This window comes from Tamandua tetradactyla, chromosome 10, assembly GCF_023851605.1.
Source record: "Tamandua tetradactyla isolate mTamTet1 chromosome 10, mTamTet1.pri, whole genome shotgun sequence".
Taxonomy (NCBI): Eukaryota; Metazoa; Chordata; class Mammalia; order Pilosa; family Myrmecophagidae; genus Tamandua; species Tamandua tetradactyla.
The window spans coordinates 51988677-52001497 of NC_135336.1; the positions used below are offsets into that span (position 1 = coordinate 51988677).

Here is a 12821-nt window from a genome sequence, read left to right on the forward strand (position 1 = left end):
GTGATGCATCTTTCAATTTTTATATGTGTAATGTGGTAATGTATGTCATCAATTCCCCCCCCTCCCAAAGCCTTTAAAAAGAATGGTTATCTTGCAATCTGGGGAGGCTGAAAATCAGAAAAATAGTATATTTGCCTAATAACCTCTAAGCTGGTTCCTATTAACTGAATCTCAAATCATTTCAATATGAACATAGAAAAACAATAACAGATGATGTAGCTTATGGCAGTAAAAGTAGTAAACATATTTTAACAAAAGCATTTGTTATATGCAGTATTGGGGTTTATTTTGCCAGCATTTGTAAATGGACAGAATTCTTAAAGTGACTTCATTTTTGCTTGAATATTTTGTGGCACTTTGTTTAGCCAAACTTTTTGGTAAATGTGCTTAAAGAAAAGCCTTTCACTTGCATCTTCTGCTGCTTACATCCCTTAAATATTAAAGTAATCAATTGTGTGGGATAAGAGATGTGTGGCTGAATATAGAGTGAGTTTTTCTTTATAGGACAGTTTTAGTGATACAAACTTTTCTAAACCAATCTAAAGTTTAGTTAGTTTGAATTAAATATGAACGGTATGTCAGGGGTCTCCAAGACTACTTGTAGATTCACTGATTTGCTAGGAGGATTCAAAGGATTCAGCACATCATTCTACTTGTGGCTATGATTTATTTTACAGTAAATGAGTACCAAGCACAATTAACAGTGGGAACAGATGCCTGGGGTGAAGCTGAGGGAGCAGATTTCTATGGGTCCTCTCCCAGTGTACTCACACAGGGTGCATGTAATTCCCCCCTGCGCTGGTTTGAAAGGAAGCATGCCCCCTAAGAAAAGCCATGTTTTAATATAAATCTCATTTCTTAAAGGTAGAATAATCCCTATTCAATACTGTATATTTGAAACTGTAATGAGATCATCTCCCTGGTTGATGTGATTTAGTTAAGAACTGGATTAGGGGATGACATGTCTCCACCCATTTGAGTGGGTCTTGATTAGTTTCTGAAGTCCTATAAAAGAGGAAACATTTTGGAGATTTAGAGATTCAGAGAGAGCAGAGAATGCTGCAGCACCACGAAGCAGAGAGTCCACGAGCCAGTGACCTTTGGAGATGAAGAAGGAAAACGCCTCCCAGGGAGCTTCATGAAATCGGAAGCCAGGAGAGAAAGCTAGCAGATGATGCTGTGTTCACCATGTGCCCTTCCAGCTGAGAGAGAAACCCTGAACTTCATCAGCCTTCTTGAACCAAGGTATCTTTCCCTGGATGCCTTTGATTGGACATTTCTATAGACTTGTTTTAATTGGGACATTTTCTCGGCCTTAGAACTATAAACTAGCAACTCATTAAATTCCCCTTGTTAAAAGCCATTCCGTTTCTGGTATATTGCATTCCAGCAGCTAGCAAACTAGAACACCCCCCAAACTAATTGTGACATGTAAAACATTGCCAACCACAGAAGCTCCGTGGAGATTCAATATTTTGGGTTTTGTTTTTTTGTTTTTTTTCAGAATGCTGATCGGGTAGACAGCCTTTGCCAGGCATGAGGTTGGCTTTTACCAAAATTCTGGACTCCCAGAAGAAAGCAAATATTCGGTATAAACTATACTGTTAGTACACACATTTTTGGCACAGTCACTCTTATCAGTTAATGATGGTAGGAACCCTCCTGAAATCTGTAAGTTTCCAGATGCCAGCCAATGGCCAACATTATAAGCAGGCCTTTCAAAGAATAGCAGTGAGGCCTACTGTGTTAACTCTTGTGCACAAGCTGTGTTCCTTATTGAATTTGTTTTCATATCTAATTATATTTCTGCATCACTTCAGGTTTTCGAGTACTGGCAAAGCTTTGCCTCGCTGAAGAAGCCTTGATTCTTTGAGAATTTAAGTTGGTCTGTTTCACTTAAAAGGAATAGAAAATATTTTCCAAAAATGTGTATCTCATTGTTAACAATTCCATATCCTAAAACACTGAAGTTTCTTTCTTTTTAAGTTAAGTTCCTACTCCTCCAATGTGTCTTTTTCCCCAAAGCAGTTGGTCCTTTTCAAGGAACTGAGCTGTTGTTGCTGGGTATGAAACCTAGAAGCTAAATTTAGACCATTGGAGAATTTTATATTTATACATTTCCACTGCCTGATTTGTTCATCTTATGCTTGGGTCGCATTTTTTACCCATTTATTTATAAATTAGTTACAATGTGTCACACATTGTTCTGGCAGAGCAGGTGTTTACATTCGCAGCCCTGAACTGTTAATTCTGTTGGTCCAAGGTGTGGTTGAAATACTGTTCATTTAATGACAAGAGCAGAAAACAGTATTCGTGCATTTCTGATAACCAAACAAAATAGGAAACCATAACATTTATAAATAAGTTTCTGGTTTTGAGAAAATCTGATTTTTAAAAGTGCAGTGGTTCTTAACCTTTTTTGGGGCTGGGGTCCCTGTGCTGGTTTAAAAGGATGTATGGACCCTAGAAAAGCCATGTTTTAATCTAAATCCCATTTCGTAAAAGCAGAATAATTCCTATTCAATATTGTGTGTAATTAGATCATCTCCCTGGAGATGTAACCCAATCAAGAGTGATTGTTAAATTGGATTAGGGGAGATGTGTCTCCACCCATTTGGGTGGGTCTTGATTAGTTTCTGGATCCGATAAAAGAGGAAACATGTTGGAGAATGAAAGAGATTCGGAGAGAGCAGAGAATGCTGCAGCACCACAAAGCAGAGAGTCTATGAGCCAGCGGCCTTTGGAGATGAAGAAGGAAAACGCCTCCCAGGGAGCTTCATGAAACCGGAAGCAAAGAGAGAAAGCTAGCAGATGACGCCGTGTTCACCATTTGCCCTTCCAGCTGAAAGAGAAGCCCTGACTGTGTTTGCCATGTGCCTTCTCACTTGAGAGAGAAACCCTGAACTTCATTGACCTTTTTTGAACCAAGGTATCTTTTCCTAGATGGATGCCTTTGCTTGGACATTTCTATAGACTTGTTTTAATTGGGGCATTTTCTCAGCCTTAGAACTGGGTTTAATAAGTAAACTAGCAACTTATTAAATTCCCCTTTTTAAAAACCATTCTGTTTCTGGTATATTGCATTTTGGCACCTAGCAAACTAGAACAGATTTTGGTACTGGAGAGTGGGGTGCTGCTGCTGTAGTTTGCAAATACTGAACATGTTGGAACACCGTTTTAAATGGATAAGGGAAAGATTTTGGAAGAGTTGTGAGGAGCTTGATAGAGAAGGCCTAAAATGCTTTGAAGAGACTGTCAGTAGAAATGTGAACTCTTAAACTACCTGTGACGAAGCTCTAGATAGCTTCAGACTGGAAGGAAGACGAGCCTTGTTTTAAAATGGCAGATAATCTGCAAAAATTGAATAGTGGCTTTAGCTGGAAGGCAGATTTTTAAAGCCATGAACCTTGGATATTTAGCAGAAGAGATCTCCAAATTAAATGTTGAAAGTGCAGCCTGATTTTTCCTCACAGCTTATAGTGAAATGCGACAGGAGAGACATAAGCTAGAAACTGAACTCTTGAGTACAAAGAAACCAGAAGTTGATGTCCTGGAAAATTCTGGGCCTCCAGGAAGGGAGACCACAGAGAATAGTGCCCTGTGTGAGGATTTAGTGAAATGTGGCAGCAGTCAGTCATTTTAGAGAAAGCCAGGATTGGACATGGAGTTATCCAGGAAGGATTTGTGGAAACTCCTTATGTCTGATGGGCATGATCCGAGGTTACTGCATAGAAAGCCAATTAGAGTGCTGTGGGACCTGTATAAACAGAGCAGCTGCCAGTCTTGACTGAGGGGTTCAGAGAAGGGACACATTGAAGGAAAAATAACTTCAGAGGCAAAACCATGGAGGCTCAGGTCTGAATTCGAGAAGCCTTGGGCCAGGAGAGTGGACCCACCCAAGCCTGTGAAGAGGGTGAGTTTGCCCTGAAGGCAGAGGATGGGCCTTCCACCTCATTGCAGTGGACAAGTCATGCCGCCTCAGGCCTTGGAGAGGGTGAAGCACATTCCTTGGGGTTTAGGGAGAGCCTGCCTGCCACCGCATGGTGGGGTTGAGCATGTGCCCCAGAGATGGCAGAGAGCCTGGGTGCAGCCCCAATGTTTGGAGAGGGTGGAGTCGAGAAGAAGGTGGTCTTCCCAATATCCCCCAAGGTTGCATTGGGAGAGAGGCAGGCCTCTGTGTAGGCCCTTGGAAAGGGTGGGACTGCTGCTGTCAGAAGCCCTGAAGATAAATGACTCTCAGACTTTGAAATCTAATAGTCTTTGCCCTGCAGGTTTTTGAAACTGTATGGGTCCTGTGACCCCTGTGTTCCTTCCTGCCTGTGGAAATGGGTATATGTATCCTATGACTGTTCCTCCTTTGTGTGTTGGCAGCAAATAGCTTGTTTTGAGTTTTTATAGGTCCAGAGACAGGATAATTTTGCCTTAGAACAGACTATGCCTGTAACTAATTTTGATAGGAGTTTGTACATTTCTAACTTTGTATTTCATGTGTATTGCTGCTGAAATGGTTTAAGGATTTCTGATATTGTTATGAAATTAACATATTTTGAATATGGGGAAAACTTGTCTTTTTTAGGGTCCAGAGGGTGGAATGTGCTGGCTTGAAAGGATGTATGTTCCCTAGAAAAGCCATGTTTTAATCTAAATCCCATTTAGTAAAGGCAGAATAATCCCTATTCGGTACTGTATGTAATTAGATCATCCCCCTGGAGATGTAACACAATCAAGAGTGGTTGTTAAACTGGATTAGGGAGATGTGTCTCCACCCATTTGGGTGGTTCTTGATTAATTTCTGGAGTCCTACAAAAGAGGAAATATTTTGGAGAATGAAAGAGATTCGGAGAGAGCAGAGAATGCTGCAGCACCACGAAGTAGAGAGTCTACGAACCAGCAACCTTTGGAGACGAAGAAGGAAAATGCCTCCCAGGGAGCTTCATGAATCCGGAAGCCAGGAGAGAAAGCTAGCAGATGATGCTGTGTTCACCATGTGCCCTTCCAGCCGAGAGAGAAACCTGAACTTCATCGGCCTTCTTGAACCAAGGTATCTTTCCCTGGATGCCTTTGATTGGACATTTCTATAGACTTGTTTTCATTGGGACATTTTCTCGGCCTTAGAACTGTAAACTAGCAATTTATTAAATTCCCCCTTTTAAAAACCATTCTGTTTCTGGTATATTGCATTCTGGCAGCTAGGAAACTAGAACAGTCCCCTTTAAGAATCTGGTAAAAGGGCGGGCCGCACGGTGGCTCAGCAGGCAAGAATGCTTGCCTGCCATGCCAGTGGACCCGGGTTCATTTCCCGGTGCCTGCTCATGTAAAAAAAAAAAAAAAAAAAAAAATCTGGTAAAAGCAATAGACCCCCTTCTCAGGGAAAAGAAGTACTTTAAAATAGAATTGTGCTGTTTGAAGAGGTTCATATGATTTCAGTAGTAATCCTTGAATCCCAGATGAAGTACTCTTGCTTTGTATGTGTGAAAAATAAATTGTGATTTGGAGGTAGCACTGCAGGAGACTTGGCAACACTTGGGAATGGAGTTTCTTGCTACTTAAAAATATCTGTTGACCAATGGCAGCATCATTGCCTGGAAGCTTGTTAGAAATGCAGAATCTCAGGCCTCACCTCAGATCTAGTAGATCAGAATCTGCATTGTTCCAGGATTCACAGATGATGTGTGTGAACGCTAAAGCTGAACAGACACTGTCAGAGGTTAATGATGTTGGTATTTTACTGTTTTACTTTAGTTCAAAAGAGGTAACTTTTAAACAGTTGTTATGTAGCTACCTTTAGTCTTCACCTTTCAGTTCCTAACTAGTGATTTTTTTTCAATGGGGCAGTGTCTGATAAAGTGGCAGTTTTCGGGATTAATAAACTGAGATTTGGAGGTGAGGAGGTTCAGTGGTCAGGGAAGAGATTTGAGAGCAGATAGCTTCTTGCTCTCACCAGGTGACCCCTACCAGCCTAGGACAGCTTAACTGCTCTGGAACAATTGATGAAACTGGGGAGGTGGAGAGTGAGGACGCCTCTGACAATGGACTGTCCTTTGTGGTTCCCAAGTGTGTTTGTAGCTCAGAGTATGTTTAATTAGGATTTGGGACCTTACGCTGATTGCAAACCAAATTCAAAACTTTTAACTTTGCTGTGTCAATGGCCAGCGACAAACCCCAAGTTCAGTAGAACTACTGAAAAAGTTGACTGGTTTAATTTGGGACAATTGTACCGCCTAATACACAAAAAATGAATGGTACAACTTAGTGTTTTTGAACAAGAAAAACATGCTTTCCTTTAGGTGAATATGAAATCTGAGTGGTATTTGAGGCTGAGTCCTATCTTGGGAAGAAATGGTGTTGGCCGCAACCTATATCATATTCTGGAGGGAGTGGCATTGACTTATTACGAGTTTTCATTTTGAAGGCATTATGGTCATGCAAGCTACATGTGTCTAATCACTTGACACCAATATTGTGACATTCCTAGTAAACCTAACCATGTGTGTTTTGTCCTTTTGGTAGGTTTGTATTTCCTCATTGCTTTGTCTTGGAAGAAAAAATAATGCCAAAGAAAGCAAAGTCTGCAGAGAATGGGACGGAAGAGAGACCTGTTCCCTCTAAGCAAGTGAAAGTGGAGGCTGCTGGTGTGCCTTCCACTTTAAACTTTGACAGCCCCAGTGCTCTCTTTGAAAGTTTAATCTCACCCATCAAGACAGAGACTTTTTTCAAGGAATTTTGGGAGCAGAAACCCCTTCTCATTCAGAGAGATGACCCTGCACTGGAAATGTATTATCAGTCCCTCTTCAGGTTAGCAGATCTGAAGAGCCTGTGCAGCCAGGGTCTGTACTATGGAAGAGATGTCAACGTCTGCCGTTGTGTCAGTGGGAAGAAGAAGGTTTTAAATAAAGGTGGGAAAGCCCACTTTCTTCAGCTGAGAAAAGATTTTGATCACAAAAGGGCAACAATTCAGTTTCACCAACCTCAGAGATTTAAGGTAACAAGTTTTCCCCCCAATGTAAAATCTTCATGTACATTAATTAATATCTGGCCACAGATCAGTTCAAGGATGGATGTGTGTATGATGGTGATTAGCTTCCTGCCAGTTTGAGAAAAGGTAACTCCTGTTTGGTCTTTAAATGCCTTGTACTTCAGGAAATTCCTCGATAGCTTTGGCTAACCTGTTGGAATCACCAGCAACTCAGATGGGACCTGGTTGAGTATGACTTAACCAAGCTGCAAAATTTTTATTTTGTTGTAAGTTTATAAAGTATATTGAGTAACAGTACACCTTTAGGGTTACATTCTGTGGTCTGGTTCATGTTTTGGTGTATAGTAATTATTGCTGTTTGGTCCCATTACTGTAATTGAAGGCATTCTAGCATCAAGGTGATCATTTTCTTCTTGAAGTTGTGCTCCCTTTACTGCCTACATCTACAAAATAAAAGCCTCAGAGCCATGAGAAGATCATGTCTGGATCCATGTTGAAGAAGGAGGCTTCCCCCTTTCTAACATCAGCATGCTGGCCTTGAGATTTCAGGTCCTAAAACCAGTCCTGGGGAAGCAGTCATAGGTAGAGAGTAGCTTTGATTTGAGAATCAGAAGGACCGACTGATTTTTTCATCTACATCAGTGATTAGTACTAGGGAAATAACTTGCCATCTTTCTGCATTTATAAAATGGAGACTTAGGTTGAACTAACCTGCTTCCTCAGAGGTTTGAAACTTTAAAATTGAGGGCCCATCCTGAATTTTAGGTAGTTTTATCCCCATTTAGAAATCTCCTTCTGCAACCCATGATTGAATCAAAATGACATCATGGTAAGAGAAGGAAAGGATTTCATGAGGTTCTCTATTGAGGAGAGTAGATTCTAGCCGTGTTAGTGGCACTTGGGGCTTCATCATCAGGTATAGCTAATGTTTCCTGGGATTTAACTCAAGTGTTTGGGATGTTAGACCCCCATGCTATTAGACCTCAGTATCCTTCTTGTTCTCATCTAAAGGATCCTGAACTTATTGGTACTCTAGCCAAGAAGGTTTTTCAGGACAAGTACTGATTCTAGATATTCCATCCCTACCAACCATAAGAATGTGGAATGTTCCTGAAAAGCCAAATTTTTGGCCTTAGCACCAAAAGGAATTTTTAAATCATTTACCAGACCAGTTCATGATTTGAATTCAGAAAATTTGAATTCAGTCATGAGTGAAATGCTTTTTCTTGAGCTAGTCCTTGACTATACCTGGCTAGAAGCAGCACTTTTTTGAAAGAGTGGTTTTTAGAAACCTGAGAACTGTGAACATAAATGAATTCAGTGAAGTTGATTATATGCAACTTAGTCACAGACTAAAAGTTATTATTTGGTATATGGGTGGTGTTCTCACTGGATGTCGTTTCTATACTTTAGAATCATTTCCCCAGAGCTTTTCTCTCCTCCTCTACTCTTAACCTCTGCATATTCCTCCTATGGGATTTGAAGTGGCCAAGAAGTTATTTCCTCTGCCCTATTGACTTATGGTTTATTAAAGCAGGGAGGATGAGCTTTCTCAGTACATCAACACAAACTCAGCCCAGAGGCTAGAATAGAAGGTACCTTTTTTTTTCTCATTCCACTCTCAGTATTTGAGCAGCTCATAAGCTGTAGGAGCTCACCCTGTTATACTGGAAGCTGGGTTCTGAAGATTATATTGTATTATGGTATTTTTTTTTTTTTTTTTTTTTTTTTTGATATAGGCAGGCTCTGGGAATCCAAACCGGGTCTCTGGCATGGCATGCAAGAATTCTGCCACTGAGCCACCATTGCTCCACCCTCTATTATGGTATTTTAATACAGGTTCTAGAAGGCAGTTCATCACTGGACTGGCTAAGATTGTTATAGGGGAAAATTAGCCCTTTGTGTTTTAGATCTTGGAATGTGCACAACTTCTTATTCTAGTTAGTATGGAAATGAATAAGGAGATCATCAGAGAGCCATGAGAAGTCATTTCTCACCCCCTTTGGTTAATTCATATGTGAAGGGTTCAGATTAAGGAAAACTATAACAATTATTTGCATTTTGTGTAGCATGCTAGAGTTTATCAGATATTTTCACGTGTTAACTTTTGAATCTCCCAGCATACATTTTGAATAGGGCAGCCATTTTGGTCTCCATTTTACATGTTAAAAAAAATGGAGTTTACAGACATTGGGACATTCCCAAACTAAGCTACTAGGGTTTATGACACCAAATTTAAGAACTTTTCCTACCCCAAATAGCCCAAACTCAGGGCTGTTTTTTTCATTCCTTCCATTCCCATGATCCTTTACTATTTAGTCAATCAGAAGTAAGTCCTATTGATGCTATTTCTAGAGTACATGTCAACTTCTCTACGTCTCTCTATACCACTCCCATCACTGGTCATTTCTCCCCTGCCTGGGCTATTGCCTCATCTTCCTGATTCATCTCTTTTGTTTTCATTCTTGCTTTTTCTATAACCCTTCTCCACACAATAGTCTGAGTGAGTTTATAAAAAGGTAAATTAAATCTTGATATTCTTCTACTTAAACTCCTTCAGTGACTTCCTATTGTCTGCTTTGCCAAACTCTTATTTATCTGCTCATATCTTTTTCTGTTATATTTCTGCATGAAAATATTAGGCTTGTTCACTGCCTTTCCTCTGTATCTGTGACATAATATTTGTGCAGTTTGCCAAGCAAATAAGAACACGTTATCTTGTTTCTGTTTTTTTTTTCCACTTCTCCCTTCTGCTTCTAACCCATCCCCATCCCCCCTTTTTTTTAAAGGATGAGCTTTGGAGGATCCAGGAGAAGCTGGAGTGCTACTTTGGCTCCTTGGTTGGCTCAAATGTGTACATCACTCCTGCAGGAGCTCAGGGTCTACCCCCCCATTATGATGATGTTGAGGTAAGAGAAATAGAAAATTGTTCATTGTGGGGAAGAATGAGTTGCTGAGAGCGTGGCTTAGTGTGGTTGTCATGGTTTGGTTCATGTTATTCTTTGAAGCTCTTAGAACCAGCTCTGTGTCCACTTTTACCATCTGGGTTCCTGAGATTTTGATCTCATGTACATGTTGAGCCAAAATAAATCCCACCAAACTGGTTCTTTGCTTCTTTTCAAAGGAAGAGATTGTTTTCAACCTTACTAATATAAAGAGCCAGTATATTAGTGAATGAATGGAAATGGGTATTTATTGAATTTTTCTACATAAAAGTGTGATTGGCTTTTCTTTAATTTTATAATGTACAGTCTTTAGTGTGAGATTACAAATAGTCCTTACATCTGCTTTCATTTTGTCCCATTTTTTTCGTAACTGCCCCAATTTTTTTTTTTTCCATTTGTGAAAACCTTGGGGCTGCTTGTCAAAGTGAGGGTCATGGTTTCACTTAAGTACTGGCACCTTGACAAGTGTTGATTTCACTCTCGTGTGGCTTCCAAAAAAAGTTAACTCTTTGGCTTAGGTATTTGCTTGGTTTTATTTCTGTACTAATACAGGTTGTGAACACAGAGTTATTAGTTAAAAATCCCCTTTCTCTCTCTTTGGAATAGTTTTGATATCAATACTTTTTTCAAAATTTGTTTTTAAATTTTTTAATAGAGCATTAAAATATCTTTGACTAAATGAAGAATAAAAATATATAGCTTTCTTATCTATTAAGACTTTTTCAATATTCAGGATTTCAGATATTTGGTAATATCTGAGGCTTATTTTTTTCCATCAAAGATTAAATTTTCAGCTATGTAAAAGACGATTCAAAGGAATGGGATAGTGGCATATACAGAACTTAGAGGCTCTGAGAAAGTGAAAAGTATGAATATCTGCTTGATATCAGGGTTTGTGATTACCTGTTTCTAAAAATGAAAGCCGGTTTCATTTAAGTGTGGAGGGAGGTGCATTTCTGATCTTTTTGTTTTTTATCATAACTTTTGTTTAGTCTAAGCCCTTTGAGGGTTAAAATTCTAGAAGAACTTTGCCATGTGAGTTGTCAGGGAGCTCTCTGATACTGCTGGGTTTTGTGCTTTCTGTAGGTTTTCATCCTGCAGCTGGAGGGACAGAAACATTGGCGCCTCTATCACCCAACTGTACCCCTGGCACGGGAGTACAGCGTGGAGGCTGAGGACAGGATTGGGTGGCCCACACACGAGTTCACGTTGAAGGTATGAGACTGCTATTGTGGTGCCTCTCCTTTTCCTAAGACAACTTTAAGGTTGAGATTTAATGTCCATGTAGTGGTTCCCATGGGAGGGTATTCGGAGTCTCGGTGCAGGCTGACTCTTGTTCCAGTTACCCAGCACATGCAGCTTCTACAGGAGAAAGTAGGCTTGGTGGTATGTGCTCGTACAGGTGAACTAAAGAAGCATTAAGTTGATTTTTTAAATAGCCTCTCTCCAAGTATGGCCCAGGTTCAATAGGAAGGAATTATACATCTAGTAAACCACTGACTTCTTGGGGTAAAAATGGAAGATTGGGCCTTGGGCAGCCAAACCACATCCCGGATGTCTTAGCAGTAAGTACTAGGCTTTGCATTGCTTCATCAGAGCCCAAACGGGGATATATTAGTTTTTGTTGCTAAAATACAAGTTTTGACCCCAGTTTTCCTCCTGATTATGTGGCAGACTATCTCTGCACTTCCCACTCCCCGCCCCAGTGTAGTCACCAGAAGAATAGGTAATTATGAAAGCTCTTGAAGAGTCCTCTTCCAGGTAGGTTGATGGCTTGATCAAGTGTTGTGTTTTTGGCATCTGATGCTGTGTCTGTTAGTTTGTTAGCTACCAAAATGCAATATAGCAGAAATGGAATGGCTTTTAAAAAGGGAATTTAATAGGGTACAAGTTTACAGTTCTAAACCTTTAAAAATATCTGAACTAAGGCATCCATGGAAAGATACCTTAATTAAAGGAAGGCTGGTAGGTCAGGAACATCTCTGTCAGCTGGGTAGTCACATGGCTGGCATCTGCTGGTCTCTTCTCCTGGGCTCCATTACTTTCAGCCTCTGTTCCTGTGGGGGTTCCTCGCTTTGCTTCTCCAGGGCTGGCTTTCGTTTCTTGGCTTCCCTTGACTCTCTCCAGGTTCTGGCTTGCTTAACATCTCATAGTGATGTCTGCTGGGCTCTAAGCATCTACAAACATCCATGTCTCTGTTCTCCAAGTGTTGGCATCTATGTCAGCTCTCCTCTGGTAGCTGGCTCTACCATCTCTCTTCAGAATGTTTCCTCTTTTAAAGGATTCCAGTAAACTAATTAAGACCCACCTGGAATGGGTAGAGTCATATCTCCAACTAATCTAAAGGCCAAACCTACAATTGGGCACACCACATCTCCATGGAGATAATTTAATCAAAAGTTCCTGCCCTGCAATATTGAATTAGGGTTAAAAGAAATGGCTGCTCCCACAAGATTGGATCAGAATTAAAATATTGCTTTTCTGGGGTACATAATACTTTCAAACTGGCACACTGAGAAAACCTGCCTTTGAACAGTTAGCCTGGATGAGATCATGGCTAGTGTAATGCCCAGTGGGAGAGGTGGTTGAGAAGAAACCTTAGAGTGATAGTAATAGCTCTATAATCACATTTTATATCTTTTCTTAGAAAGCATTAATTAACTTCCTTAGTGGCAATAAAACTAATGCAAATCTACCCAAAGACATTATGAACCCAATATATTTGCATTAAGTAGTGCTTTTGTATTTCTTTTCTTCTTGAGTCCAAGTTATGATTAATGTGTCCAATTCTTACTCAATGCCTTGTGTCCTTTTTTTGGTTTTAAGATCTTGGCCTTCCTGCCATTAACTGGGGGAACCAATGTCCCTATATTTTAGAGACTAATTTAAACACAGCAATG

General features: G+C 40.2%; 1 protein-coding gene across 6 annotated transcripts in view; it reads left to right on the forward strand.

Annotated features, from left to right (window-relative positions):
• RIOX2 (ribosomal oxygenase 2) overlaps positions 1–12821 on the forward strand; it is a 29412-nt gene that overhangs the window by 1997 nt on the left and 14594 nt on the right. For 3 of the 6 annotated variants that reach the window (XR_013158564.1, XM_077118644.1, XM_077118643.1), the window contains exons 2-6: positions 1031–1245; positions 1505–5041; positions 6511–6982; positions 9766–9885; positions 11008–11136. Coding sequence is in view for 5 of the 6 variants with exons in the window: in XM_077118644.1 (XP_076974759.1) it covers positions 4755–5041; positions 6511–6982; positions 9766–9885; positions 11008–11136 (1008 nt within the window). In the remaining variant the exon portion in view is untranslated. The remainder of the gene's footprint in view (positions 1–1030; positions 1246–1504; positions 5042–6510; positions 6983–9765; positions 9886–11007; positions 11137–12821) is intronic. The other 3 variants (XM_077118646.1, XM_077118647.1, XM_077118645.1) reach the window with 2 other exon arrangements.